General features: G+C 64.6%; 1 protein-coding gene across 2 annotated transcripts; it reads right to left on the bottom strand.

The window, feature by feature from the left end:
- Positions 1-26,310, bottom strand: IP6K3 (inositol hexakisphosphate kinase 3). Of its 2 annotated transcripts, none has more exons than XM_079780231.1 (6): positions 26,208-26,310; positions 11,417-11,733; positions 6,173-6,386; positions 5,153-5,328; positions 4,133-4,308; positions 1-2,159 (listed from the first exon to the last, which is right to left on the bottom strand). In XM_079780231.1, the coding sequence occupies exons 2-6, from the start codon at positions 11,610-11,612 to the stop codon at positions 1,692-1,694; spliced, it is 1,230 nt and encodes a 409-aa protein (XP_079636357.1). In that variant the 5' UTR covers positions 11,613-11,733; positions 26,208-26,310; the 3' UTR covers positions 1-1,691. The 2 variants fall into 2 exon arrangements, with proteins under 2 accessions (XP_079636357.1, XP_079636356.1); XM_079780230.1 differs by lacking the exon at positions 26,208-26,310 and adding an exon at positions 23,383-24,545 and having other exon boundaries at positions 2-2,159.
- Between the last annotated feature and the right edge of the window lie 1,563 nt (positions 26,311-27,873).

Raw genomic sequence — 27,873 nt, 5'->3', positions numbered from 1 at the left:
CTGTGGGCTAAAGGAGTAGCCAAGGGTGGGGGCATCGTGTGGGCAGGAATAGGGAGGCAGCTCTGAGAGTGGCTGCGGCTCAGTTAGTGACGGGGTGGCCGGCCCGGAAAGACTTAGATTCCAGCTGATCCTTCCCCGCGTCCTCGTCCTCGGGCAAGTCTCACATCACCCAGGCTGCTGATGGCAGGGGCATCGGGGGCGACGCCAGGAAGCTTTGGAGTTGGTTGATGGGACCAGGTTCTCAAGTAGCGAAGTGGCTCAGAAAAAGCAGTATTTAGGGCTCCATTTTGAAATTAGCAAATATTTAGTTTCCGGCTGACTCCCTTTTGCCACCCAACCGGCTTTGACTTGGCTCTGCCGCCCTGGGCACAGCGCATGCAAATTAATTGCCAAACATAAGTAGGGAAGTGAACTTGCTTTGAAATTCATATAGCGTATCACAAAACTAAAGGAAAGTTTTTTGTTAGCGAGGCTACTCTTTCTAACAGTATGGGGTTTTGGAAAGTTTCTGGTAATTAGCCACGAGAATCCAGAAATTACTTAGTTTTGCGTTGTGTAAGGCTCACAGGAAAGCCTGGAGCCCGCCTTGCAGATGCATGCAAATCTTTTATTACCATTTCCCACCGGGTCCCCGAGGGGTTGCACGAAATCGGTGAACTGTTCTTGCTGAATACTCTAGTCACCCACAAATTGGAGCCAGCATACAGTGTGATGATCAGAATAAATAAACAGAAAGGTTAATAAGGCACACCAAATAATCACTGATGACCTCAGCAATTTTATTAACAAATTTATTTCCCTAATTGGGTGACGCATCTCAGTGCTCCACTCAAGGGCATTGTAATAGCTTGCACACCGCCGAAGAAGGAATTAATTAGAACCGGCTGCTCTTTGTTCCGCATTCATACTCGTCCACCCACCGGTCTTGTAAACATTGCGCCTGGTTTCCTCGTCCTCCAGGCTCCTCACTTCTGACTCCCCTCCCCCCCCTCCCCCCCCCCCCCGCCTAAACAAACAGAAAGCTGAGCTGAGCGTGTAGCCTAACACCAGTGGCTCCTCCTTGTGCACATCCCACCTCCCCGGAAGCTGCATTTCACCACCAGGTTTGGGCAGGATGGCTGCTTCCAGCAAGTACTCGGAAGTCCGGGAAGAGACCTTTCCTCCGCAGGCGCCGTGGAGCGCCGGGTGCTGGCTTGCTAGCGCTGCAGGGTGTCCTGTCCGTGCAGAGCCTGGCATGCAGCTGGTGAGATGGGCGGCGCAGTCCCCTCACCCTGCCCTTCCTCAGTGCCTGTTAGGAAGGTGAGAGGTGTCCCTGGGCCCAGGCCGCCCCTGAGGCAGACCCATGACCAGGAGCCCCTCTTCAATGAGGATTGCCTCACAGCTGGCCAGGATGGAGCGTGACAAGAAAGCATGTTAAAGGCAAACACTGCAGAGTCTCGCTGTGATGCTGCCTCTAACTCCTGCGCCATCTCACCCGGACCATCCCGTCTGGGTGACCAGCGTTAGCACGAGAGCCAGGCGTGTGAGTGTCTCGGAGCTGCTGCTTCAGCAGCTCTTCACTCAGCTGCCTGGGAGCGATGGCTCCTGGATGCAGCTGTGGCTATTACGAAGACGTCTAAGGGTGTCTAGGCTATCCTCCTACAATAGGTCTCTCTGGGTACTATGCTGCAGAACCGGGTGGCCGCCGCGCCTCACTGCCCCTCCTGGATGTCCCGCAGGATCTGGATGAGGTTTTCCAGGCCGAAAATGTAGCCCGGGTCTGGTCCGTCATAGGTGCTGTGCTCATTCCAGGAGCCCTTGTACGTCGTGTGAGCAAAGTCGATCATCCGGATGTCAACTTTGGGGAGGCCTCCGGGGCCGCTGCCGGGTGCCGGCTGCGGAGCCTCCTGAGGGTGCGGGCTGCCCGGGGCTCTCTCCGGCGGCTCCTGCCCGTCGTAGATGACCAGGAGGGAGCTGGAGTAGAAGCGGTATGAGCTCTGGCTCCTGATGACCGAGAGGAGGGCCTGCAGCTGGCGCTGGATGGGTCCCAGCAGCTCTGTCCGGAGGCGGGTCCCGTCGTGCAGGAACTGGTAGAGAGCCTGTCTGAACCCGCCCACCGAGAGTTTCCTCCCGTAGTACTTGTCTTTGCAGAGAAAGTGCTTCTTATCAGTTTGATAAACCTTATGTTCAGAAAGAGAAAATGCAGAAATTACAAACAGAAAATGGCACCTGCCCGGCTCAGCGTCACAGGCTGACATGACACAAACAGTCCCGGGGTGGGGGGGGGGGGGGGCGGGGGGGCAGGGCAAGGAAGCCGAGAGGCTCAGAACGCGGAGCTTCCTCCGCGCGCCCGTCAGCTTTCCATCGGCGCTGCTTCCCGCACAAGCTCCAACGGGGACCCAGGGCTGAGACCCTTCACCCTAAGGGGCGACCCCCACCCCCGAGGAAAAGGCTGGATCTCCTTTCGTGCAAATTTCCAATGTCACCCCAAACCATGGTTTAAACCCTGGCTTCGGCCCTCAAAACATCAGCAAACCCAAGTCAGGAAGCGTTGGTAGAAATCCGAAATCACAGCCAATGGCCTTGGGAAGCCAACTGGATTAAATTTCCCCAACGAAGTTTATGAAGTCCTTCCTCGGGGGATTCTAAGGAAACAAGAATGGCTCTCGGGGTGGAGTGGGGTGAATATTTTGAAGGTAAAAGACAGGCTAGATCAGGTGTAGATGGAGTTTGGGAGCGTCCGTGCAGCTGAGGGGAGCCTGGGGAGCGGAGGGAGGGCCCAGCAGCTCGGCTGTGGCTCCTCGCCTTGGCACCAGCTTCTCTCCCCTCCCCCGTCATGTCTGGGCCACCAGATGGGAGCAGGGAAGAGGCACTGATGGGGGACAGTGGCAGCGGCCCCCACTGCATGCAGACGGCACAGGCGGCAGCAGAGGCTGACCTGCGGCCAGAGAAGGACGTGGCTGCCTGGCACGCCGGGAAGGGCTGCGTGCACCTGGCCAACACAGTCTCAGGCCTTCCCTGCCTTCAGATCACATGCTGTGTTTACAGAAAACCAGCGCTGAAAGCCGTCAGAAGGATATGACGGACTTGGTGTTGCCGTTGGAGGGTTGGGGACCGGCTGCTAAATCAGCCATCAGCAATACATGCCAGGCACCACCTTCTAAATAAGTCAGATCCGTTTCAGAGGGTCCAGAGAGATTCCATTTACACCCAGCTCATCACACGCGTGCTCCTGAGACTGTTCCAAGCCTTTCAAGGGGCATCTGTGCAGCCAATTTACAGACTCAGCTTCCGCTTCAAGGCGGCGGTTTCAGTTAAGGAGCGCGTGACGTTCCCGTCACCCGGTGCCTGGCTTTGGTGGATAGAGTGTAAGAGCAAACCAATGGAGAACGTTTATTTCCTCCTGTCTGCGGCCTCGGTATGAGCCACATCAGAGCAGCACAAAGACAGTGTGGAGTCCGGGGCAGCAAAAAGTAACCGTTCCTTTGCCCGGGCTCCGGTTGTGACCTTCCCGTTTTGTTAACCAGAACAAGCAGCAAGAAGCAGAAGCAGTGGCGTAAGAAGAGAGAACTTCTAACAAAAACACCGGCGTGGCTCAGTGGTTGAGCATCGACCTATGAACCAGAAGGTCAAGTTTATCAGGGCACATGCCCAGGTTGTGGGATCAGTCCTCAGTGGGGGGCGTGCAGGAGGCAGCTGATCAATGATTCTCTCATCATTGACGTTTCTCTCTCTCCCTCTCTCTTCCTCTCTGAAATCAATAAAAAAATACTAAAAAACAAAATCACAACTTGGAGACAGACTGCCTTACGATAAGTATCCGGAGGCAGAGTTCAGCTTTCTCGTCAGAGAACACGGAATCCACAGAGAACTCTTCCTCCCGTCCTCCCAGCCACTGGGCACACACTGCCCTGAGCTCTGCTCTCCACGCGGGCAGGACCACGTGGCCACTGCGGTCTCAGCTGCCCGAGACTGTTGGCACCGCTGTCCGGAGAGGCGCCCTTTAAAGACCCAGCGTATCAGACAGGATGTGCTTCCCTGGGGAAGAGGGGCGCCCGGCTGCCTCTGATGCTCCCCCAAAGCCTGGTGTCTGGGTGGCGGCATCGTGCCCCCCTGGACATGCCGGGAACCAGCCTGCCGGCCCGCCACCCACCTGCATGCCGCAGATGCGCACGCCCAGGCGGGCCGAGGTGCTCTGCGCGCACTTGGTCATATGACGGGCCTTCTTCTCCTCGGACGCGTCGTCCCCGTGCTGCCGGGTCCCCATCTTCAGGTCCAGCACGCAGGGGTGCTTGTACTGTGACACGACGTTTTCCAGCAGCAGGAACCCTGGTCACGCTGGTTAAGGAAGGTCCCGAGGCCGGAGGGGCCCGCGGGAGGCTGGCAGCTCCTGCGAGGGGCTTTCTCTCCGGGCCGGGCGTGCGCACCGGGGAGACACGCAGGTCGCTGCGGCTGCGGTCACAAGCCCGCTCTCGGAGAGCTGTGAGCAGGCGCGCTTCCCCCTTCGCGCTGAGGCTGGAGTTTAAACGCAGGCCTGCAATCCTGGAAATCATAGGCTAAAACCCCTAGTCACCCCATGGGCCAGGCCCTGTGGGAGAGGAGTGGCGGGAACATTAATTTAGTGGAGGCAGTATCCTGCCGAAGCTTCTGGGGCATTAGGGCTGCAGATGGGTCTTAGCGGATCCTGGGACACAGCACCCGAGTGCAGGGAGGAGCCGGGGGACAGAGGGCTCTTCGAGCCCAAGTTTGCTCACGGAGGACGGGGCAGCCTGAGGTGGGGGATGCCTCCCCGAAAGTCCACCATGGCCTTCCCTCGGGGGAGCCTCCCTCCCTCCCCATCAGCTCGTGGGGAGAATTCGGGGTAGAAGGAGGGTGTGGTGCAGGGGACCCACCCAGCCCTCTGAGGCCCCGCCATCCCCACCCAGCGTGGCAGTCGCCATTCCCATCTGCCCACAGAGCCCCCAGCGTGGGGGCAGACACGGCGTGGCCGCCAGGGCACTGGGCTCTGCTCAGTTCCCAGCCTGGCCCTCACATCATCCTGATTTGTTTTGGGAAAGAACTGATTTTTTCCTAGGTCCCAGGTTTGAGGGCTCCTGCCTCCTTCACTCCCCCCTCCCCCCTTCACAGGTGCCCCTCCTGCCCTGGCACCGTGGCAGGGAGGCTGGAAGGATATGGTGCTGCTTGTTCTCTGGGTACTCGGTGCAGAGGCGCGTCAGGTGGGCCTGGTGGCAGTGCAGACCCCACGGGTTCAAGCTCCCCCTCTTGGCCTGGTTCCCGTTAGCGTCCTCCACCAGGAAGGCGACGTGGGTGCTGAGGTGGAACTCGGACCTCAGGAGCGCAGTGGCCGGGCTGCCGCGGAGGGAGCACAGGACAGTCAGGGCGGGCCGGGCCTGGAGAGGGGCCCTCCCGGTGACTGCGGGGCCCTCCTGGGTGGGACTCCGACCCCGACGGCCCCTGGCTCCTCTCCAGGCCATGGCGGGGCCTCGGGTGCCCTTTCTGCCCAACCGCCCGGCACCTGGGCTGGCCAGCTGCAGCCTCCCCTCCGAGGGGGTGTAAAGGCACTTGTCTGCCCTCTGACGGTCTCACTGGAGGCAGGCACGCGGGACAGCAGCCGCAGGAGCAGGAGGCGGGCTTAGGCCTTCCCCTTGAGCCCTCCAAGTGCCATGGGGGGCGGGGGGTGTGGGTCCTGGGCCGCTCTCCTGCCCTCTGTGCCTGGCTCGCTGTGAACTGAGACAACGGGCCTGGCTTCCTGACTGAGCCCGACGTAGCTCTGCGGTGCTCCTCGGGGAAGGGAGCTTTCCTTGTGTGAGCTGTTTTCCCACGAACGTTAACCCCCAGGGATCCTTCTCATCTGGAAAAGGCCCCCGAGTTTCCAGGGTTTGGAGACTCTCTGGGCCCTCAGCTGCCCAGAGACACTTCACGGCCTCCGTGAAACAGGAACTTAATTAAGCGAACAGTGCCGGGCGCCTGCTCTGCCTGGGTCCTGCATGCTCCCCGGGCCCCCGGTAGCGCCCAGCCCTCCCTCTGGAGGGGCAGGGAGAAGAGGCGCCCTTTTGTCACAGTTCTGGACAGAGCCCCACCGGGGCTCCCGCGCTCCGCCCGGCTCCCGGCGCCTGGGCTCTGGCACAGCGGGGAGCATGCAGGTCCCGCTGGGGACGAGCTCCCAGCTCTGTCATCCGCCAAGTGGCCTCACCTCTCCTGGAGCGCGCGTGCCAGCTGGGCGTGCTGCCACCCGGAGAGGGTCCCCGCGCTGCCGCCGCCGCCGCCGCTGGTCCGCCGGAGCTTCTGCCATATCGCCGCCGCCGGCCCCGCGGAGACCTGGAAGGACTCCCGGTTGTCCCGCAGGGGGCTGGCCACCAGGCTGAGGTGGCCCAGGCTGTCTTTCTGTAGGTGAACCGTGATGGTGCCTGCGGAGCACACGGGAGGGGGGAGGAGCCAGAGGGAATGACGTGTCGGCGGCATCCTGCTGAGTTTAATGGCGGTGGTCACCCTTCCCTTTTCCCAGCTCCTTTCTCACGGAAGAGCGACGGGCACCGCCTGGTTAAGCCTGAACCCGACCTGCTCCGAAGGGCCCAGCGCCGGCGCCCTCGGAACAGCCGCGGGCCGACCTGGCGCGGCCTCTGCTCGGGGCGCTAGTCTGCGCCTTTGTGCGCTGAACGAAGCAGCCTGTGCGGCCTGTCCTCGCACCCGGCCCTCTGTGCACAGCCACCCGCCCCAGTCCCACCACCGCTGCCCGCTGCCTAGCCCTGGGGCGTCAGAGCTGGTCTGCCAAGAGGGGCCCCGCCAGAGTGGCGGGGGGGGGGGGCATTCCTTCCTGCCCCTGGTCTTTGCCCCCTCCATCGTCCTCTCTCTCCCTCTGGTAGCAGACAAGCCTGCGGGGCTCACGCTCCTCCACCCTCCCCTCCTCTGGCCCGGACAGCGGGGCTCACGCTCCTCCACCCTCCCCTCCTCTGGCCCGGACAGCGGGGCTCACGCTCCTCCACCCTCCTCTGGCCCGGACAGCGGGGCTCACGCTCCTCCACCCTCCCCTCCTCTGGCCCGGACAGCGGGGCTCACGGTTCCTCTGGTTTCTAGGAGCCGCTCGGCCCATGAAGAAGGTGGGAGGAGTGCAGTGCTTCGGGCCTGAGAGATGCCCCAGCTTCCAGGGCCTCTGGCCACTGGCGGTGTAGCCAAGGCGGGACGCCCCCTCCCTGGGAGTGGGGGGCGAGCAAACCCAGGAGCGCGTGCTGACGGGGCTCCTCCGGGGGGATCAGCAGGCCGGACGGTCACGCTCCGCCCCTTTGGGTTTCTCACTCCCGTGGCGGAGTCCCGGCCTCCGTGCCCGGGGCTGGCGGCCAGCGGGTGCCGGCGAAGAGGGAGCGGCCCTCCTGGTCGTGGCGCAGGAGACCGCCACGCGCGGTTTTGGGAGAGCCAGGTCTCAGTGCCGCGGCCCGCACTCGGCCCTCGGGCCTGGGGTGACAGCTTTCCGGGGTCCCCGGGGTTCCTGGGACCTCGTGCTAATGGTTCCTAAAGCGTGCTCCTCACGTCAGCCCCTTTGCAGGGGCCTCCATTCTCTGCTGGTCCCTGGCTGAGGCGGCTGCCTGGGCTTCCGGATAGTTCTTTCCTGCCGGCCGCAGGGCCACCATGTCAGCATTCACGGTAACGTCTGTGGCGGCTGAGCTCCTGCTGCGTCCCGCCCGGCCCTCCGAGGCTGGTTGGGCGGACACTCGGGCCGCTCCCTAACTCAGCAGCCGCTCTCCGGGGCCCCCTGCCCAGCCAGCGCCGTCCCGGGGTCCTGTCACCTCAGGTTCCCGGTGCCCTCGTTCTGCAGGCCGAGAGTGACGTTCGTTTCCTCCAGCTCCTAAAAATACTGCGCTCTCCTCAGCTCTCCCCGGGCCCCGTGTCCTGTAAAGCCACAGTGACCCTAACGGTACTGAACCCCACAGTTCAGCCTACCTGGAGACCGGCGTGCACCCTAGGCCAAGCCCATAGGGCAGGGCGGCGGCAGCACGGACTGCGGCCCCATCGTCCCCCCGTGACTGCCACACCCTGCGCGCCTCGAGGGCCTTCGTCTGTCACCCACAGGCTGACGGTGGTCGGGGCTGAGAGACTGAGTGTCTTGTCCACGGTCAGAGGCCTGGCGCCCTGAGGAGCCGCCCCCACCCGGCTGTGGGAGGACAGCTGTCCCAGAGCGCCGTGCGGTCACACTGCCCTCCCGGTCATGTTCGTCCCGGTCATCCTGTCTGTGGAGCCAGCAGGCGGCGACCCGGCTGTGCTGGGGCACTGCTGCGCTGGGAGCCGCAGGAAGCCCGGGGCTGGGGGACAAGAGTGACCTTCACCGCTTCTCCAGGCTCCAGCTCTGTCTGACTCACCCGTCCTGAGTGTCTGAATGATGGAGGCGAGCAGAGGTGCACATAACCCCACGCCAACCAAATCCAAAGTCATTCTGTTTCTCGTATCGCGGGAGCTACACCCCGGGCTCCGTGTCCCTGCCTCTGGCTCTGTCTCCGTCGGCCTGCCTGCTCTCCCCCCACTCCGCTCCCTGGCTCAGCTCGGCCCTTCCTTCTGAGGCCTGGGGCCGGCGCAGATCAGGCCCTGGAACAGTCTCGAGCGGCCTCCTGGACGGGAGCAGGGTGTCGGTGGAATCCAGGCTGCTAGAGACTTGGAGCGTTCTTTTCCTCAACCGCTATGCTGGCCCTGGCCTGGCCTCCCGCTGGCCCTGTGTGTCCATGGGGACGAGGCCTCAGAGACCCGTGGGTTCCAGAACGCTGCCCCTGCTCACCAGCCTCCCCAAGCAGCGCCACCTGCCGCCGTGCCAGCTGCGCAGACGGGTGCCCCGCCACGATCGCCATGCCTGTCTCAGCAGTTTTGGTTTAGCTGAGCAGCTCCCTCCACCTTGAATATTCTGTCACGTATTTATTTTAAGCTCATGAGAGCCTTTGTCGGCCGCTCGCTGTCTGTAATGTGAACCAGGCTCAGCCATGAGCCAGCTAGACCTGGGAGCGTGTCCTCACTCACCCGAAGCCGGCAGGCAGGCTGGGGGCAGAGGCACGCAGCCCCAAGACGCCGTCACCCCGGGAGCCAGCAAAGCCCAGGGGGAGCGCCTGGTCGGGCGGCTGCGCCTGGGAGTGAGGTCGCTGCCCAGCAGCCCTGAGGCCATCTCAGTGCGGGGCGGCGGTGACAGGGAGAGGCGTGCCCCGTGGTGCGCAGTGGCCGCTTCAGAAACAGCCCCTCACTCCGGGGCTCTTCCGATTGGGGAGCAAAAGGGAGGCCCCGTAGCAGCCCGTAGGCACTGGAGTGGCACCGGAGGTCGCTAGCTCAGTGGCCCCGGGCATGTCCCGTCCCTTCCTCCCTGGGCTGGGCGGCCCGGCACTGGATCTGGGGACTCCATCTCTTCAGTGAGAGCAGCTGGAGGAGGCAGGGCCTCACTTGGGAGTCAGACCTTGAGGCTTTGGATCCTGGCTCTGCCTCCCACTGGCTGTGCCCTCAGGCAAGTCAGGTGACCTCTCTGCCTCAGTGCCCGCACTGGGAAATGGGGCTGCTGGTCCCACCGCAGAGGGCTGCTGTGAGGAGTGGGTCTGTACCCGCAGACTGTGCACAGGGGGTTGTGTTGGGCACTGAGGGACCACAGGGTGAGCTGAAGGGACTCTAACTTTAGTGTGAGATGACGCCTGCCCAGCCGGGAGCCCTGAGGGTCCCTTTCCCTCTCCCCACCTCAGCTCCCTGCCCTGAGGGTCCCTTTCCCTCTCCCCACCTCAGCTCCCTGCCCTGAGGGCGAGGGTCCCCCTGGGGCCCACTCCAGTGTCTGTAGACGTGCGTTTCCTTAGGTGGGCCCCGAGTAGTGCTCGTGAGTGGGTCAGTGTGTCTGCGTCACTGGAACCTCAGACTGGGTATCGCCCCAGCCTGGGGCTCTGTCCCCTGCCCCCTCCCCTTCCGCAGGGCTGCGTGGTCTCACCTGGGCGGTGTCTGTGGTTCCCTGAAGCAGATGTTAGGAAACACCATCTCCCGAGGGAAGCCCAGGGCGGGAACAGAGGGCCCCGTGGCTGGTGATGTGTGTGGCTCTGAGCCTTGGTCAGATTAATCTGTCACCTTAGCAGAGCCCCAAGCCGGCTGGATCTGGGATGGGCCCGCCCAAGGGGGCAGTCAGGGCAGGGGAGTAGACCGGTGCCCCTGGGTGGTGCAGTCCCACCCTGGAGGATGGGCATGTGGGGACGGGACGGGGTGGCAGCCTGGCTCACTCTCCTGCTTTGCCGGGGCCTGCGCTCCGGAGCTGTGTGGAAGCGTGAAATGCCGCTGGCAGGAGGCCACCATGCGAGGACCTGCCACGCCTTTCTGGGTTGAGTTCAGTCTCGAAAGGACAGACACTCATTCCAGTGGGTGGTCTGACAAGGTGGGCAGTGACCACGGAGCCCCAGAAGGCCCAGGGGAGGCCCGCCCAGGCTGCACCCCAGCTGTGCACCCGTCTAGTGCCTGATGCCATCATCCGGTCTCAGACTCTCAGGAGGGCCCAGCAGGCCGGACTGAAGCAGTGCCCTGGGCTCAGGCCTCGGCCCCAACCAGTGGGTCTCAAATGGGAGTCTGCTGAGTACAGGTCCCTGGGCCCTAACCCAGGATTGTGATTTCCAGGTCTGGGGTGGGCCCCGGGAACCTGCATGTCCCTTCTCTCTCTCTCTCTCTCTCTCTCTCTCTCTCTCTCTCTCTCTCTCTCTCTCTCTCTCTCCTCTCCCCCACAAACCCCAGCGACTTGGGTGCAGTCTGAGATCAGCCGCGCACTGGGGCGCCCCCAGGCTCTCAATCACTGCGATGCACTATGCACACCTGGACAAGAAGGGCAGCGCTCGCCATCACATCTGGACCCTCTAAAGGAGGCCTTTTCGCTGAGCACGCATGCCACCGGGCTTGGGGCTGGCAGGCATGCCTGGGCCGGGAACCTCATGTACAGAAGGCTGGGCGTGGAGCACAGCCGAGGCTCTGCCGGGAGGTCCTGCCTGGGCCCGCGTGGGCAGCCCCCCACCAGCCTTCTCCGCCAGAGCCCCCCTGGTGCTCAGAGCAGAATACACACTGCTCCGTGCCCGCCTCCCCAGGTCCCGCTGGAGGGCAGCCCACAGCCCTGCTTTGCCCTGGACGAGGCCTCCTAAACCTGCCGTGTCCCAGCTCCGCCGTGTCCTGTCCTAGGCCCGGGCAGGACGTCCGCCTGCCCTGTGTTTCCCACCACGTGCTCCCACGCCCAGCCACGCGCCCACTTCACTCCGTTGCCGATTCCTCGAAGCCGACGCTTGAGCTAATTTGGAAGGACTCCAAGTGCTGTTCTACTCCAGACCCGGCACTTGAAGAGTTCAGAGAAACTAGGACAGCGAACCGGCTGCGGGAGAGGGGCATGTCTCCATGGCAACCGCCACACACACCAGACGGGCCTGGCCCAGTGCGGTGGCCCCCGCGCGTCTGCGCGGACACTCACCTCTGTACTGTGGGGTGAACCGCTTCATGGCCAGTGGCAGGGACTCGTAGAACCGCTGCTCCTGGGAGACGAGGGGCTTGCACACGGTGTGCTCGTCATACTTCATCACGCTCAGGTGCCCCCCCACCTGGTGCAGGAAGGGCTCCAGGAGCACCTGCCCGGCGTCCCCGGGGTCCGCACTGTCCTGCACAACCATGTCCTGAGGTCGCAGTCGAAGCTCCAGGACAGAAGGCCGGGCGTCAGAGGTCGTCACCTTTCTCCTGGGCCTTGGCCGCTGTCATAGCACAGCTCTCTTCCCAGCTGTGGACGGCGGGCCCCTGGAAAGCAGAGGAGGGCGGAGGTGATGTGAGCGACAGAGTCCCCAGTGCTCACCCCCACCCACGGGGAGGGCACAGAGGCCCCCAGCCCCCAGCCCCCGGGGAGTGAATGTAAAAAAAAGACCATAACGGGCATCGATTACTTCTGGAATAATTTGTTACAAGAAACTAGGAACAGTGGTTGCCCCCGGGGAGCAGGCTGAGAGGGAGACTTCTCTACTAGTAAATACACTTTCGTACCTTTTGCATTTAAATATTCAAACATTTTTAAAAAAATCAAACAGTACACATGACTGTAGGCTTCCAGAGTTCAGAGACTGTTTTAACTTCTCCTGCCTCCCTGGGGGAACAGGACCCCAGGCCCAGGAAGAGAGCAGGTCCCAGCTGTCGGGGACTCAGCATCCACGGGGCCTGGGGCTCAGCAAGGCTTCATCTTCGCAGGTCTAGCGTGCACCATGGATTCCCATCATGGCTCCACACATAACTCCTGTGACCTTGGGCCTCTTAACCCTCTCTTGGCCTCAGTGTCCCATCTGTGGAATGGGATCGTAATGGTGCCTGCCTCATGGAGTTAGGGACAGAATTGAGATCAGAGGTGAGCCAGGGCCCAGAGCTAAGTGCTCAATAAATGTGATTAATCATGAATATTTCTGGCATTATTGCCTTGGGGAAGGCAGGCTCTCTCACCACCACTTTGCAAATGAGGAAAGTGAGGCCCGAGCCGCCTGGGCTGGGGTCCAGCGGGGTCCAGGAGCAGAGGCGGAAGTAAAGCAGACTCCCCGTCTCTGGGCCTGGTCCTCCGCCGCCTGCTGCTCCCCTTTCCTCCCGAAGGGTGGGCTTGTGGGCCCCAGGCAGATGCTGGGACTTGGCTGCAAATGCAGCTCCTACAGCGTCCTGCCCTTGTCTCGGGAGGGTGCCCAGGAGACACGTCCTGAGGCTCACACTCCTCGCGTCTGCGAGGACGCTCTCACAGCGGAGCCTGTCACTGCCGAGTTATTAATACTCCCTCTGCTGGGCTCCCGGCCGAGGAGGTGACCAGGCTGGGCGGCGCTGGGCATGATGGACCCTCCAAATGACCTTCAGTCCAGACAAGGTGTGGCCGGCTGGCTCCTAGCACAGCAGTGCCTGTCGCTGTGTGCGGACCCTGGCCCCGAGGGCCTCCCTCGCCGCCTGCCAGGAGGCCCTGCAAACCCCAGCCTGCTCTCCTTCCCCGGGGGCCTCCCCCTCGGCTACTGCTCTGAGCAGAGTGCCCGCCCCTTAGGGAGCGGCAGGCGTGTTCTGCCTGGTTTGTGCATTTGCTTCCCGGGTGCAGGGTGAGGCTTCAGAGCTGCCTGCGTGGCTGGAGCCTGGCTGGCCAGGCGGGGCTGCTGGGGAGGCCTTGGGGTGAGGAGGCCAGGCCTGGCGGTGAGGGGGCTATGCCTGAGACCACAGCCCAAGCCTTCCCAGCTCTGCTCTCAGACCACAGAGGTGAGCCCTCCTGGGACCTGTTCTGGGACCAGAGAAAACAAGTTGGCGAGAGACATCGAGATACGGGGGGAAGTGGGAAATTGGCCCGGCCCTGGCCAGCGTGGCTCAGTTGGCTGCGTGTCGTCCCATGCCCTGAGAGGTCACCGGTTTGATCCCCAGTCGGGCACATGCCCGGGTTGTAGGCTCGATCCCCAGTAGGGGGCCTGCAGGAGGCAGCCAATCCATGTTTCTCTCTCTCTCTCATTGCTGTTTCTCTCTTTCTCTCGTTCTCGCTCTTTAAAATCAATAAAAACATATTAAAAAAAAATCGGCCCAAGTCTGAGTTGATGTCACAGTTGCTTGGCAAACCCAGTCCTGCTTGCGACTTTGGCGGAGGTCAGACGGAAGAAGGGAAAACCGAGGTGGCCGGATACCCTCCTCTGGCCAGGTGGCCTGGGGCACCCTTTGCCAGCTCTCCTGCCCCTGGGGCGAGGCGGCAGAGGCTCTTCTGTCACCAGAGGGACAGCAGGTTGTAAGATTCATTTACCACCATCCGGGAAGGAACCTGGGCCCCCCCCCTCACACCGTCTCCTGGGCCGGCCCTGCACTAACCAGGCTGGCCCAGCTGAGCAGCCCAGCTCGCTGACACGCCCCAGTCACGCCCCAGCAGCCCCCATGCCCCCCTCCCGCACTGGGCAGGCCACTGCCGTCCTCCCCACCCCGCCTCCCTGAGGGGCTCTAAGCCCAGGACGGCAGCTCACAGGGCAGCATGGGAAGGAAGTGATGCTGGCGGTAACGCAGCCCCTGCGTGGGCCGGGCAGTGCTGCAGGTGCTTTACGTAGATGAGCCATTAAAGCATCTCAACCACCGGGACGCAGTGCTGTCAGCCCACTTCACAGACGGGGAAAATGAGGCACAGAGAGGTTGAGTAACTTGCCAGTGTGCACCCAGCTAGTGTGGGGAGAGCAGGGACTTGAACATTAGCCCAGAGCCTGCTTCCCCGCCATGCCGCGGGGCGGCTGAGGCTACTGTGATCTCCTTTGAGAGTCAGGAACGGAGCCCCAAGAAGGCTGGGACCTGACCAGTCACCCCAAGTCGCTGGCTGTGCTGGGACAGGACAGGTTTTCTTGTCCCCAGGCCTGGTCTCTCCGACCCTGATGACCTAGTGGCGTGTGGGCCCCTCGCCTCAGCCTTCAGGGGGGTCAGTGCACGCAGAGCTGGGGCTGCAACAGACCCGAGAGGCACTGCCATTCCCAGCCGCCCTCGGGCCCGGGCTGAGCCTCCTGGAGCCGGGACGCCCGGGGGCTCTCCCGCCCTGGGCGGGGCGAGGTGGTAGCCACGGATGTCTGCTGGGCAGTCACCCTGTACTTTTGAAACAGCCGGACTGGACAGCCAGGGAAGCTGAGGCTCTTTCTCTCAAGGGGCCTCCTAGCGTGTATCTAGGTGACGTCTCCTCAGACTCGAGCTGTGTGGGCGGCTAACAGGTTGGTAAGCAGGGGTGGCGGGAGGGCAGCGGGCGTGGCGTCAGCACGGAGCACCTCCCCGTGGCTCCCGTGGCAGGAAGCTGACCTGGGATTCCCAAGAAGCCTGAGGTTTCCCACCTGTCTGTGTGCAGCCTCTGCTCTGGGACGAAGCCAGGGAAGGCCTCCATCCCCATTCCTCCTCGGAGGCCCAGGAACTAACTCATCCCGGCAGGCCTCTCGGCCCAGGCCTTCCCTTGGCCGCGCAGGCACTGGTCATTGGCGTGGACCCTGGGTCTGTGTCCTCACAGCACTGGGCAGGGAGCAGGAGCCCAGTCTGTCTGGGGTCCCACCAGCTGGCCGAGGCCCCCGGACGCACTGGGTTCCCTCCCACCGCCTCGGCCTGGTCATGATGCTCCAGGGAGGCCTCTTCCCTTCGTCCCCACCTCGCGCCTGTCACTGCGTGGGTGACTCTCAGCTGACTCAGCCTGGTGCTGGGAGGGCAGGCGAGGCGCTGGCCTGAGATGGACCTCACGCCCCTGACGGGGACCTCACGCCCTCTGACAGGGACCTCACGCCCTCTGACAGGGACCTCACGCCCTCCGACAGGGACCTCACGCCCTCTGACAGGGGACCTCACGCCCTCTGACAGGGACCTCACGCCCTCCGACAGGGACCTCACGCCCTCCGACAGGGACCTCACGCCCTCCGACAGGGACCTCACGCCCTCCGACAGGGACCTCACGCCCTCCGACAGGGACCTCACGCCCTCTGACGCGGCCCTCACTCCCTCTGACTCGGGCTCTCACAGACAGACCGAACACCCTGGGCTCCCTTTAGTGCTTGGTGGGAGACAAATGTCCCCCTCTCCCTCCCACGCCTCCTCCCCCAGCCCAGGCCGGCGCCCAGCGTCCTCCCTAGAGCTCCTTGGGGGGACCAGCGGGCGTTAGGATAGAGGAGGAGGAGAGGGAGGAGGCGAGATGCCCGCAGCTGGAGAGCGCAGCCTCAACCCCGCTCCCAGGAGGCGTGGACAGGTGGCCCGGGCGGTGTCCGCCTGCCCTGTCACTGGGTCGTGCGGAAGGACATCCCGGGCCTCACTCCAGGAGAGTCAGGCCGATTTCTCTGGCCTCCACCGCGCCGTGTGTAGGGGCCTGGCCGCAAGGCCCGCCTGGTCAGAAAGGAGGTCGCGGCTGCAGGCCTGCGGCTGTGCTTGGCGGCCAGAGCGGGGACAAGTGACCCCAGCAGAGATGCCACCATCACGCGGAGGTGTGCGTGTCGGCTGGCACTTCCTTTCCTGACGCCCGCGTGCGCCCAACCCTGACCCACGTGCTAAACTCGAGGTCATGAAACAGTACAGGTTTTTGGTGAAATCCTCTCCTGAGGGTATTTTTTCCATTGATTTTCAGAGAGTGGGAAGGAGTGGGGAGAGAGGGGGGAGAGAGAGAAACATTGATGTGAGAGACACACCGATCGGTTGCCTCCCACATACATCCTGACTGGGGCCAGGGATCGAACCTGCAACCCAGGTACACGCCCTTGACCAGGAATCGAACCCGAGAGCCTTAGGTGTGCAAGCCGACGCTCCTACCACTGAGCCACGCTGCCAGGGCTACAGAAGGTGCTGGTATCTGCTTCAAACTCGCCGCTCGCATTATAGGGAAGATGGCAGGCGGGACCACAGGGCACACGGCTCAGGGTTTAGACTTGCACTGACGGGTCATGGGCTGTTCTCACCGGCCCGTCCGCTCCGGGGAGGTCGCTGACCGCCGTCACCGTCGGGCTGCTCACCAATGTCCCGGCGCTCCGTGGAACACGGTGCGACGGCACCTCCTCTCCGAAGGTTAGCGTGGCCACATGGCTTGCTCCTGCTGACCGCGTAGGGGGCAGTGACCGGTCTCCCGCTGGGAGCAGTTCCCCGGCCGGGCCGTGGGGAAGCAGGTGTTGCACACGCAGCGCGACGGGGAAGCAGACGCTGTCCCATCAGCCCGGAGGCTTGGGTGGCTGCAGGCAGCGCTGCTCGCCTGCCGCCCGCTCACGCCGGGCGCCCAGGACAGGCCTCACCCGGTCAGACGCGCAGATGGTTCACGGCACAGACAGCCCACAGTCGCCGCTCCTGCTGAGCTCAGGAGGCTGGAGTCCGCCTGCTCCTGGCTTTCCAACCGCCACCGGTTTCTCCAGCGGACCCTTCCCGCTGAGAGGGAGGCTGTCCCCGCGTCCCGAGCTCCGAGCACGCGCCAGACTTCCTCTGGGTCCTGCCTGGCCTGCCCCGGCATCTTCCTCCGGCTCCTGCCCGGCCTGCCTCTGGCATCTTCCTCCGGCTCCTGCCCGGCCTGCCCCCGGCATCTTCCTCCGGCTCCTGCCTGGCCTGCTCCGGCATCTTCCTCGGTCCTGCCCGGCCTGCCTCTGGCATCTTCCTCCGGCTGCTGCCCTGGCATCTTCCTCTGGGTCCTGCCCGGCCTGCCCCGGCATCTTCCTCCGGCTCCTGCCCTGGCATCTTCCTCTGGGTCCTGCCCGGCCTGCCCCGGCATCTTCCTCCGGCTCCTGCCCGGCCTGCCCCGGCATCTTCCTCAGGCTCCTGCCCGGCCTGCCCCGGCATCTTCCTCCGGCTCCTGCCCGGCCTGCCCCGGCATCTTCCTCCGGCTCCTGCCTGGCCTGCCCCTGGCATCTTCCTCCGGCTCCTGCCCGGCCTGCCCCGGCATCTTCCTCCGGCTCCTGCCCGGCCTGCCTCTGGCATCTTCCTCCGGGTCCTGCCCGGCCTGCCCCTGGCATCTTCCTCCGGCTCCTGCCCGGCCTGCCCCTGGCATCTTCCTCCGGCTCCTGCCCGGCCTGCCCCTGGCATCTTCCTCTGGGTCCTGCCCGGCCTGCCCCTGGCATCTTCCTCTGGGTCCTGCCCGGCCTGCCCCTGGCATCTTCCTCCGGGTCCTGCCCGGCCTGCCCCTGGCATCTTCCTCCGGCTCCTGCCCGGCCTGCCCCTGGCATCTTCCTCTGGGTCCTGCCCGGCCTGCCCCTGGCATCTTCCTCTGGGTCCTGCCCGGCCTGCCCCTGGCATCTTCCTCTGGGTCCTGCCCGGCCTGCCCCTGGCATCTTCCTCTGGGTCCTGCCCGGCCTGCCCCTGGCATCTTCCTCCGGCTCCTGCCCGGCCTGCCCCTGGCATCTTCCTCCGGCTCCTGCCCGGCCTGCCCCTGGCATCTTCCTCTGGGTCCTGCCCGGCCTGCCCCTGGCATCTTCCTCCGGCTCCTGCCCGGCCTGCCCCTGGCATCTTCCTCTGGGTCCTGCCCGGCCTGCCCCGGCATCTTCCTCTGGGTCCTGCCCGGCCTGCCCCTGGCATCTTCCTCCGGCTCCTGCCCGGCCTGCCCCTGGCATCTTCCTCCGGCTCCTGCCCGGCCTGCCCCTGGCATCTTCCTCTGGGTCCTGCCCGGCCTGCCCCTGGCATCTTCCTCCGGCTCCTGCCCGGCCTGCCCCTGGCATCTTCCTCCGGCTCCTGCCCGGCCTGCCCCTGGCATCTTCCTCTGGGTCCTGCCCGGCCTGCCCCTGGCATCTTCCTCCGGCTCCTGCCCGGCCTGCCCCGGCATCTTCCTCTGGGTCCTGCCCGGCCTGCCCCGGCATCTTCCTCTGGGTCCTGCCCGGCCTGCCCCTGGCATCTTCCTCTGGGTCCTGCCCGGCCTGCCCCGGCATCTTCCTCTGGGTCCTGCCCGGCCTGCCCCGGCATCTTCCTCTGGGTCCTGCCCGGCCTGCCCCTGGCATCTTCCTCTGGGTCCTGCCCGGCCTGCCCCGGCATCTTCCTCTGGGTCCTGCCCGGCCTGCCCCTGGCATCTTCCTCCGGCTCCTGCCCGGCCTGCCCCTGGCATCTTCCTCCGGCTCCTGCCTGGCCTGCCCCGGCATCTTCCTCTGGGTCCTGCCCGGCCTGCCCCTGGCATCTTCCTCCGGCTCCTGCCCGGCCTGCCCCTGGCATCTTCCTCCGGCTCCTGCCTGGCCTGCCCCGGCATCTTCCTCTGGGTCCTGCCCGGCCTGCCCCTGGCATCTTCCTCAGGCTCCTGCCTGGCCTGCCCCGGCATCTTCCTCTGGGTCCTGCCCGGCCTGCCCCGGCATCTTCCTCTGGGTCCTGCCCGGCCTGCCCCTGGCATCTTCCTCCGGCTCCTGCCCGGCCTGCCCCTGGCATCTTCCTCAGGCTCCTGCCTGGCCTGCCCCGGCATCTTCCTCTGGGTCCTGCCCGGCCTGCCCCGGCATCTTCCTCTGGGTCCTGCCCGGCCTGCCCCTGGCATCTTCCTCAGGCTCCTGCCTGGCCTGCCCCGGCATCTTCCTCTGGGTCCTGGGACCCAAGCAGGCGCTCAGGCCAGCATCCTGTCCCAGGCCCCTCCACGCGGTGTGCCTCGGCGGCTGACATCAGACCCGGAGCCTTCCAGGACCCTGGCCGGCTGGGCGTGCAGGGGCCACAGCCGGGGCAGCGTGCCGCGTGGATGCTCGCCCGGGCGTGGGCAGGTGGGCTATCGGTGCCCGCGGGCCTGTGGAGGCCTTGCCCAGAGCCGCAGCAGCACCCGCATCCTCTGCAGACTCCACACGGCCACGGAGCACCATCATTTCTCAAGTGTACGCTAGCGCTTGGGCGATTACTGAGATACAAATTCATTTAAAGGCATTATTGCATTCCTAGGCGTTTTTATCATCATCTATTTTCTCAATCAACAGACACTAAAAGTGTAATGAGTATCGCAGGGGGACTCGTAGGGAAACATGATGCTGAAAACGGGCCCTCGTTGGAAGGTGAGGAGAGGCGCTGCTGTGGCTGAGGTGTGGGAGGGGGTCGGGGGGAGGGGAGTTGGCCTGGGGGGGGCTTGAGGAGGGGCTGTTTTGGGGAATATGTGTGCAGGGAGCCGTAGGGAGGAGGGAGGCTGCTCGGGGAGAAGAGGCAGGATGCTGCGGGCCTGGCCGGGTTCATGGACCCACACTGCGCTGGGCATCATGAGGGGACAGAGGGCAGTGCCGTGCCATCAGAGGTGCCTGTGGGGTGGAGCCTTGGGGACCAGCTCCCAATGAGCCCGGGAGGGGCATTCTGGGAGGAGACAGCGAAGAGACAGCGCGCAGCGATGGAAGACCGAGATCTGAAACGCGCCAGGTGCGGCCTGTGGGTTCACAGCGGCGGAGCCGTAGCCGCTGGCCTGTGCCTGAGGCCGGCGCAGGCACCATGCAGCGCCCGGAGATGCCGGGAGCACCTTCCATCTGTGAGGGAGGAGGGGACGCGGGAGCCGTGGAGAGCCGCTCAGGTGGTGACGCGCTGGGCTGTGCGCTCCTGCGGTGGAGGGGCCGTCCCGGTGGGAAAGCACAGGGTGATTTTCCGGAGGAAAAGTCACGTGTTAATCCATTCTGAAAATGACTCGGGGCTGTGGGCCGCGTCCTCGCCCGGGGCCCCCGGCCGGGGGGTCAGTACCGGACGCTGGGGACCTCCCCCGTCGCCTCCCAGCGAGGCCGAGACGCGGATCTACCGCAGAGCCAGTCTTCGTGTTCCTCAGCGGCAGCTACTCACGTCCAGGCTGGTTCTGTCCTTTGAGAGAAGATTCTTTCTCTCCTTTTCTCTTAACATTTAAAATTCCCCCAAGTTCCTCCAGCTTGAGGACCGAATGGGGCTTTAATACGGCGATTGCTGGTTTAGAGCCTCCGGCGCTGGCAAGTGTCCCCGCAGCACGCTGTGTCCTGAGCACGCTGTCCGGAGCACAGGGCCCCGCTGGCTCAGACACCGCCGCAGGAGGGCCGCTCTGGGGGGCCGGGGCGGGGGGCTTCTCCGCCCGCTAACATACCCCACCTCAGACAGCCCCGGGGCCCTGGGCACCCTGGGCCAGGCCATGACCCAGCACACCCCCTGGAAGCCACACCCTGATCCTGGGCACTGCCAAACCCAGACCTCACACTCCTCGACCCGGACACCCGCCCACCTCCCCTTCCCTTGGGCCTAAGGTCTGACCAGCTGCCACCTCGTGGAGGAGACTGGGAGCCGAGGTGGGAGGTCTGGCCCATGGGGAGCATGGCCACTATGGCCGCAAGAGACACTGCTGTTTAAGGTCAAGACACAACGGGGAGCAAGGGAGCCATGCGGGTGTGTGAGTGTGTGAGTGTGTGAGTGTGTGAATGTGTGAGTGTGTGAGTGTGTGAGTGTGTGAGTGTGTGAATGTGTGAGTGTGTGAGTGTGTGAGTGTGTGAGTGTGTGGTGTGTGAGTGTGTGAGTGTGTGGTGAGTGTGTGAGTGTGTGAGTGTGTGAGTGTGTGAGTGTGTGAGTTTGTGGTGAGTGTGTGAGTGTGTGAGTTTGTGGTGAGTGTGTGAGTGTGTGAGTGTGTGAGTGTGTGGGAGTGTGTGAGTGTGTGAGTGTGTGAGTGTGTGAGTGTATGAGTTTGTGGTGAGTGTGTGAGTGTGTGAGTGTGTGAGTGTGTGGGAGTGTGTGAGTGTGTGAGTGTGTGAGTGTGTGGTCGCGGCCCTCAGGCCACAGAGCTGGACGGCCGCCTGAAGAGGGAGCCTATGGGGAGAACCGGGTGAGCGAGCGAGCCTTTCGCCAGCAGAGGGCAGCCGCCGCCACGGCCTGCCAGAGGGAGCCGCCAGAACCTCCGCCACAACCACCGCCCGCACACCCCGGACCCGCCTGGCTCGCGGCCGCCCTCAGGCAGCCCGGACGCCCGTTTTAGCTCAGAAGTGGTCAAGATTGATCACCGCAGGTTCCCTGCTTGCCACCCCTGCTTTTTCTTTGCTTAAAAGGTGATTATTTTTGTTTGTTTTCAATCCTCACCCAAGGGTATGTTTTCATTGATTTTAGAGAGAGGAAGGGAGAGGGGAGAGAAGCATTGACGTGAGAGAAAAACATCTATCAATTCCTCCTGAACGTGCCCCGGCCGAGGATTGAACTGCGACCTGGGCATGTGCCCTGACGGGGAGTCAAACCTGCCAGCTTTTGGGGCACAGGACGCTCCCCTGAGCCACCCGCTGGGGCACTGCCCCCCCGCTTTTTCTGAAGGCTGTCTGGCTTCGGAAGCTTCCCGCCCCGGATGAGACACATTCTGAGAAGTGGGGTGCCTGGCTCAATTCATGGGGGAGGGACCCCAAAACCATGGAAGGGCTTGCTGGGGAGGAAAGGAATGGGGTGAGGGTGCTGGAGACACATCTGAGCAGAGTGGACCATGGTTGTCAGCACCTCCACTCAACAGGTTCCCCCCCCCCCCCCCCCCCGGCAGGCGGGCCCCACAGGGGGGGGAGGAAGAGTAACCAGCATAAGGTGAGGGCTGCGCTGTGGCCCCTCCCTACCCGCCCTACCCTCCCGCCCCCCCCCGCCCGCCCCCTCTCCCCCCCCCGCCGCCCCCCCTGCCGTCCCCCCTCCCCCCCCCCCGCCCCTCCAGCCACTGCCCCAGGAGCCCTCTGCGATTGTGGTCCCTGTGCTGCTGGTCACCAAGGGTCTCTGCCTGGGAAGGAGTTATTCCCGCGCCGCTGGGAGCTGGAGAGCGCCGGGAAGCTGCTGCTGGGAGGCCCGGGGCCAAAGGCCATCGAGGCGTTTCTAGGTCCCGGAGGCCCTGGAGAGGCACGGGGCGTCTAACCTGTGGTGGAATGACCTGCTGGGCGAGGGGGGGCGGTGGAGGGGGGCGCTGGGACGTCTACAAATTGTTTCAAACTCTCAGCCTGAGCTTGGCTTTACCTCCAGGTGTGGGCCAAGCCAGTGCTCCTTACAGCTCGCCTGCAGGCTCCCGCCCTCACAGCAAAACGCTGACAATAACCTGGGCTCTAAGCCGGAGCCACGGCCCGGCCCCTGGGGTCCGGCCCCTGGGGAAGGGGCCTGGCATGGATGTTTCCAGGTCCCAGATCCTGAGGCCCAAGCAGACTCAGGCTCAGGCCAGGTTCCCTGGAGAGCCCAGAGAGCCCACGTGAGGGGCCCCCCAAGACTCTGCCGCTGCCCAGGCGGGGGCCCCGGTGGTGACACGTCTCTGATGCCCGTGGCCGACCTCCCCCCCCCCCCCCCGTGGGGGCGCCTGCTCAGTCCCCAGGCCACGGCCCACGGCGCTGATGTCATCCCAGCCCTGTGGTCCCCCAGCGGCAGGGTGAGGCTGCGGGGACAGGACATGCTGGGACAGGACATTCCTGGGCCCAGGGGACAGTGCCACTTCTCCTGGGACAGCTGCTCTGCTAAGGGTTAAACCCAGTGCGGAGTGCGAACCATTGGCTCCAACCCTGCCCCTGCCCCAGCTTCCTCTGTCGCCCCGCTCAGCCAGCACCCCTCAGCCCAGCACCCTCCCCCGTCTCAGGCCAGCACCCCCCCCTACTCAGCCCAGCACCCTCCCCCCTCTCAGGCCAGCACCCCCCCTACTCAGCCCAGCACCCTCCCCCGCTCAGCCCAGCAGCTCCTCACCCCTGCTCAGCCCAGCACCCTCCCCCGCTCTCAGCCCAGCACCCCCACCCCTCTCAGTCCAGCACCCCCTCCCCCTGCTCAGCCCAGCACCCCCACACCCTGCCTTCCTGCTGGGGCCCCAGGAAGCAGAGGGTTGGAATTAGTCTGGGGGAGGGGACCAAGGTGGGAGAAAAGCAAATGACAGAATTTCTGTGTTGCTGAACTGCTGGAACTTGCCCCCCACGTACACAGACAGACACACAGACACACTGCCACCTCCCCGGGCAGATGCTTAATCAGCCTGGATGGAGGCGAGGCCCACCCCTCAGACCGGTGGCACCATCAGGGGCAGCAAGCCCGTGCCCATGCCTCCCCCAGGGCCGCACTCACCAGGGCTCCTTCCGGGAGAGGGAGAGCGTGGCGGGAGGGTCCAGCGCCTACTGCGGGCGGCGGGCAAAGGCCTTCCCGGGTCTGGGGTGGAGGAGTCACTGTCCACGGTGGCACCGTGGAGAGGTCTGCGCAGAGGGCCAGGCTGTGGGGCCGGGGCGGGGAGGTCACCTGACCCTGGGCTGGCCGGCCTGGCACGCCCCGCTGCCAGCTGGTACTAGCTGCCCTGGGCAGGAGGGACAGAGCGGAGGGGGAGGGGGAGTGGGCCGCGGGGGAGGGCTGCCCGATGCCCGGCTGAGGTCAGGTCCTGGCAGCCAAGGGCCGGTTGCCAAGGCCCCTGGTTATGTTTTGATCCCTAGTGATGAGGCAAGGCTAGGGTGGGGGTCACATTCTCCTTCCCCCCTCTCCCTGCCCCCCCTCGTCCCCCACCTCTCTGCCTTTCCCCGGGGGTTGTCCCCGGGCCGCGGGGCCAGGGAGAAGGAAAGGGTGCAGCAGGACAGGCAGCCAGTCCGCTTGAAGACAGGCGGGCCCAGGAGCCGGCAGTGCCTGCTGCCAGGGGGCTGCAGTCTTGGGTGGCGGTGGGGGAGGGGTGGTGGGCTGAGGGGGACCCCTCACCTACTTATCAGGAGCAGCAGGGCTTTCTGGAGGGAGCAGCACCACGTTGGGTTTTGGGGGAGGGTGAAAGAGTGGTCTGGGTACGCGAGAGCCTGCAGAGGCCCAGAGGGGGGCCTGGGGCTACAGCGTGCAGGCAGCGAGGGGCGGGGTGACAGAGGGGCCCGGCGAGTGCTGGGAGCTCTCTCTGCTGGGAGGAGAGCAGGCGGAGGCGGCATCAGGGGTGTGACTCCAGGTGCCTGGTCTGAGGGCAGGGCAGTGGGTGGAAGGCAGTGAGGCGTCCGCCTCGGCTAGCTGAGGTCTGTGCCCCCGGCAGGGCAGCTGGAGCAGAGGCGAAGGACAGGGTTTGCCAAGGGACAGCTCAGGCCTGGGTGACCTGGACCACGTGCTGGGGGTCTGAAGGGTGCCCTTCAGGAAACTCTACTACCCTGCCTGTGGCTGCAGGGCCCTGGCACCGGTGCCCCCGCCCGGCTGTCCCCTCCTGCTCTCCGTGTGGCGCTCGGGCCCCAGAGCTCAGCAGCAGCCTCGGGGCTCTGCCGCCTTTGGCCCCCTGGTCCGGTCCAGCCTCTGACTCTGAGCCACACAGGGCCCCCCCTTTCTCCGCCTGCTGGCTCTCACAGGGCCCCGGACTGCCGCTCCAGCTCCGAGCCACACTGCCATTCCCCTCCCCCTCTCGGCATCTCCCGTGTCCGTGTCCGTGTCCGTGTCCGTGTCCGAGGAGAGCTCGCTCCACAGGCAGCCTCTGCCCCACGCCCTTCACGGAGCAGAGGGGCCGGTGGTGCGCGCAGGGCGAGTACCAGGTCTCCTGGCCCCCGTCCGCCCGGTGTGCCTGCACCCCCTCCGGCCTGGCACCGCACAAGCTGCGCAACAGATTCTTAGCAGCAGAGTACAAGGTGTGCTGGGGCGGCCACAGCAGGGGCCTGCCCGCCCACCGCCCAGCTGCCCTTCCTGTGGCGGACATGCCCCGCCCCACGTCCTCCCCCCACCCGACAGGGCCGCGCCCGCAGGCATGAGAGGGGGTCCTGGTGTCCTGAGGCCCGGTTTAAAGTGAGTGGAGGATCCCATGCATGTCCCCCTCCCCCCTCCCCAGCCAGGGCGGAAGGTCGCATTTCACCAGGCTGCCCGGGAGCCTCCTGCCTGCTTGGTCCCTGGCACTGCCCAGCCTGGCCCTGGAAAAGAAGGCGTGGCCTCCTTCCCCTGCCCTCCCCGCTCCCCTCCCCACCTGGCCGGGAAAGTCCTGGGAGCCCCAGAACCCCCACGGGCTGAGCCGGCGGCCCTCGGGGTGCGGAGGGGACGGGCTCCCCTGGAGCTGGGTGGCAGTGAGGGGCTGAGGGGCTGAGCCCGGGCCAGGGCTGGAGGGTCAGGCCACGTGCCAGCACCTGGTTTCTGTTTTGTTGTAAAGAGCCAGACACCACACTGACTTCTTATCCATTCACTAACAACAGTTCCGGGCCCCTAATATGTGATCCGAGACGTAAATAACACACAGCCCCGCTGCCACGGGCCAGCGGCCACCTGGCATTTCCTGTTACACAATCAAAGGCCACTTTATTTCTGTCCCGCCCGTGGCCAGGTGCCCTCCATGGTCACTTTCCGAAGCTCAGAATCACCTGCAACATGTGCTAAGCCTCTTTCCACAGCCGTGTCTTGGGCCCCCCTCTGCCCCGGGACAGCTCCCGCCCACCCGGGCCTGGCCCGTCCCTCCACCAGGAAATCGCCCTGACCAGCTTGGCTCTTGTGTGGACAGAACATTCCAGACCAGCTCCGAGATGCCACCACTTGGAGGCAGGAAGTGGCTGTGGCTCATGAGCACACGCCAGCCACTGGGGGGAAGGGGTGGGCTAGCCCCCCTGGGGCTCCCCTTCGCCCACCCCAGCCTGACTGACCGTCTGGGACCTCCCCCCTCACTGCTGCCTTCTGGGCAGTTTATTCGTCACCGCATCCACCTGCACAGCCACTGCCCTACCCACCACCTCCATCTCCCACAGCGAGGACGCCTCACGGCGGCCGCCCTTCACCCCTCCCCCCACTCCTGCAATCCCTTCTCCCAGAGGGTCCTTTGAAACAACTCGGGCCACCTCACCTCCCTGCTTAATGCGCTCCAGTGCCTCCTGGTCCTCAGAGTACAGCCCAGAGCCCTCCCAGCGCGCCCGCCACCGCCCCGCGGCCCAGCCACACCTTGTGCAGGTCCTTCTGCCCGGGACGCCTGGCCTCACCGCTCCAGCTGGCTCACTCCTCTTCGCCCTTCAGATGCCAGCACGCATCACCTCCTCCGAGAAGCCCTCCCTGGTCTCTGACGTCCGTTGTCCGTTGTCCCGGACGCAGCGGCACTCCCACGGCCCGTCTGCTCCTTGCAGGCTTCCCTTCCTCAAGGATGGCTCCGCCTGGTCTGCTCACTGGCCCCCAGCCCAGCACAGAGGCAGGCTCCCGTCGTCGTTGGTGGGTGAATCAGTGTGTGAACTCAGCCTGCGTCCCGGCTTCCCCTCCTGCCTCGCCCCCTCGCCCTGCTGTGGCTTGAGCGCCCCCAGCAGGGGCCGGCTCCTTCCCTCTTCCCGGGGCAGGAAGCCTTGGCCTGATTGCTCCGTGAAACCCTTCTTAGCCGCTCCCTCCCCCGGCGGCCCTCACACCCAGCTTTCCACTCTCCAGACGACAGTTCCAGGGCATGTCATCACTCCCTTCCCTGGGTGCACAGCGTGGCCGCCCTCCTCCCCTGCTCAGGACCTGCCTTCCCTGGCCTTGCCCTGCGAGGCCTCCAAGAGCGGAGTGAAGGTGCGAGGCGGAGGGAGAGCGCACTCCGTCTGGCGGCACCCACACTTCTCTGTCTCCCTGCTTTCCTGCCTGGTCCTATTTCTTCTGCGGTCCATTTCTGTTTCTGGTTTTCCTTTTCTCTCTCACGTTCTCTTGTTACTGTTTCTGTTTTTTTGCTGATGCTCCCTGTTCTCATTCTGCTGTGTCCAGCCATGTGTGAGTGCAGTGTGAGTGCACATGTGTGTACCAGCGTGAGCGTGGGTGCGTGCACAGCGTCGAGTGTGGATGGGTGCACAAGTGTGAGTGCACATGCGTGCACCAGCATGAGTGTGTACTTGTACAAGTATTCATTCAAGTGTGGGTGTGAGTGCCTCAACTCGGGGGAGCATTTGGGGCTGGATAGGTGTGTCCTAATTAGTGGGTCTTTGGGAATGGGGGCTCTGGGGAGGACAGGTAGAGGGTTCTGCCCAGAGCCTTGGGCACCGAGGGACCTCACACAAGCCTTGGGTGCCCACAGCAAGTTCCCAGAGAAGGTTGATGCATTGAACTCACTCACCTGCATCCCCAGTTTCCTCTGAGTGGCCCAGAGCCTCCCTGGATGGCAGTGCCCTCGGCCACCTGGGGCAGGGCCACCACCTCCCTCCCTAGGAAGCCACCTCCCTCCCTAGGAAGCCAGGATGGAGTGCGAGCTGCGGGGGGTCGCTGTCCAGCCCCTCACAGTCAGAGGAGGCTGGCGGCTCCCCAGCAGAGTCCCCGGTTCCTGACCCCACCTGGGAACTTCTAGCCTGGATCCTGGCCGGGGTCTGACTGGGCTCCTGCTGGCTCCCCTTGGGCCACGCACAGAAGCCACTTCCTACTCCTTGGCCTCCACCTGCCCCAGGGAACCCCAAAATCTGAGGAGACTATGCGGGGCCGATGGTGAGCCCTCTGTAGGTCAGCGGGGCTCCCTGGTCTAGGAGGCTGCGATGCCACCCACCGTCCTGGGAGCACGTCGGGAGCCAGCCAGGGGCTGGTGGGATTGGGGGCCGGACAGCGACCAGAAAGAAATGAACTCCCAGCACGTCCGAGTGGACAGGCCCTGAGGCCGCCTGCTGCCATCTTTCCATCTGACAGGAGCGGAGAGAGCGGGGAGGC

Source organism: Cnephaeus nilssonii, assembly GCF_951640355.1.
Source record: "Cnephaeus nilssonii genome assembly, chromosome: 9".
Classification (NCBI taxonomy): domain Eukaryota; kingdom Metazoa; phylum Chordata; class Mammalia; order Chiroptera; family Vespertilionidae; genus Cnephaeus; species Cnephaeus nilssonii.
Note: the sequence above shows the minus strand (reverse complement) of the source record. Positions and strands in the feature narration are given on the sequence as shown.

Bases quoted from the DNA above. Each gene is read 5' to 3' on its own strand.
- IP6K3 (XM_079780231.1), bottom strand. From the start codon at position 11,612: ATGGTTGTGCAGGACAGTGCGGACCCCGGGGACGCCGGGCAGGTGCTC. The intron at 6,387-11,416 runs GTGAGTGTCCGC...TGTGCTCCGCAG, and splicing joins GTTCACCCCACAGTACAGAG to GCACCATCACGGTTCACCTA. The intron at 4,309-5,152 runs ATATCCTTCCAG...CAGCGTGACCAG, and splicing joins CCCAGAGAACAAGCAGCACC to GGTTCCTGCTGCTGGAAAAC.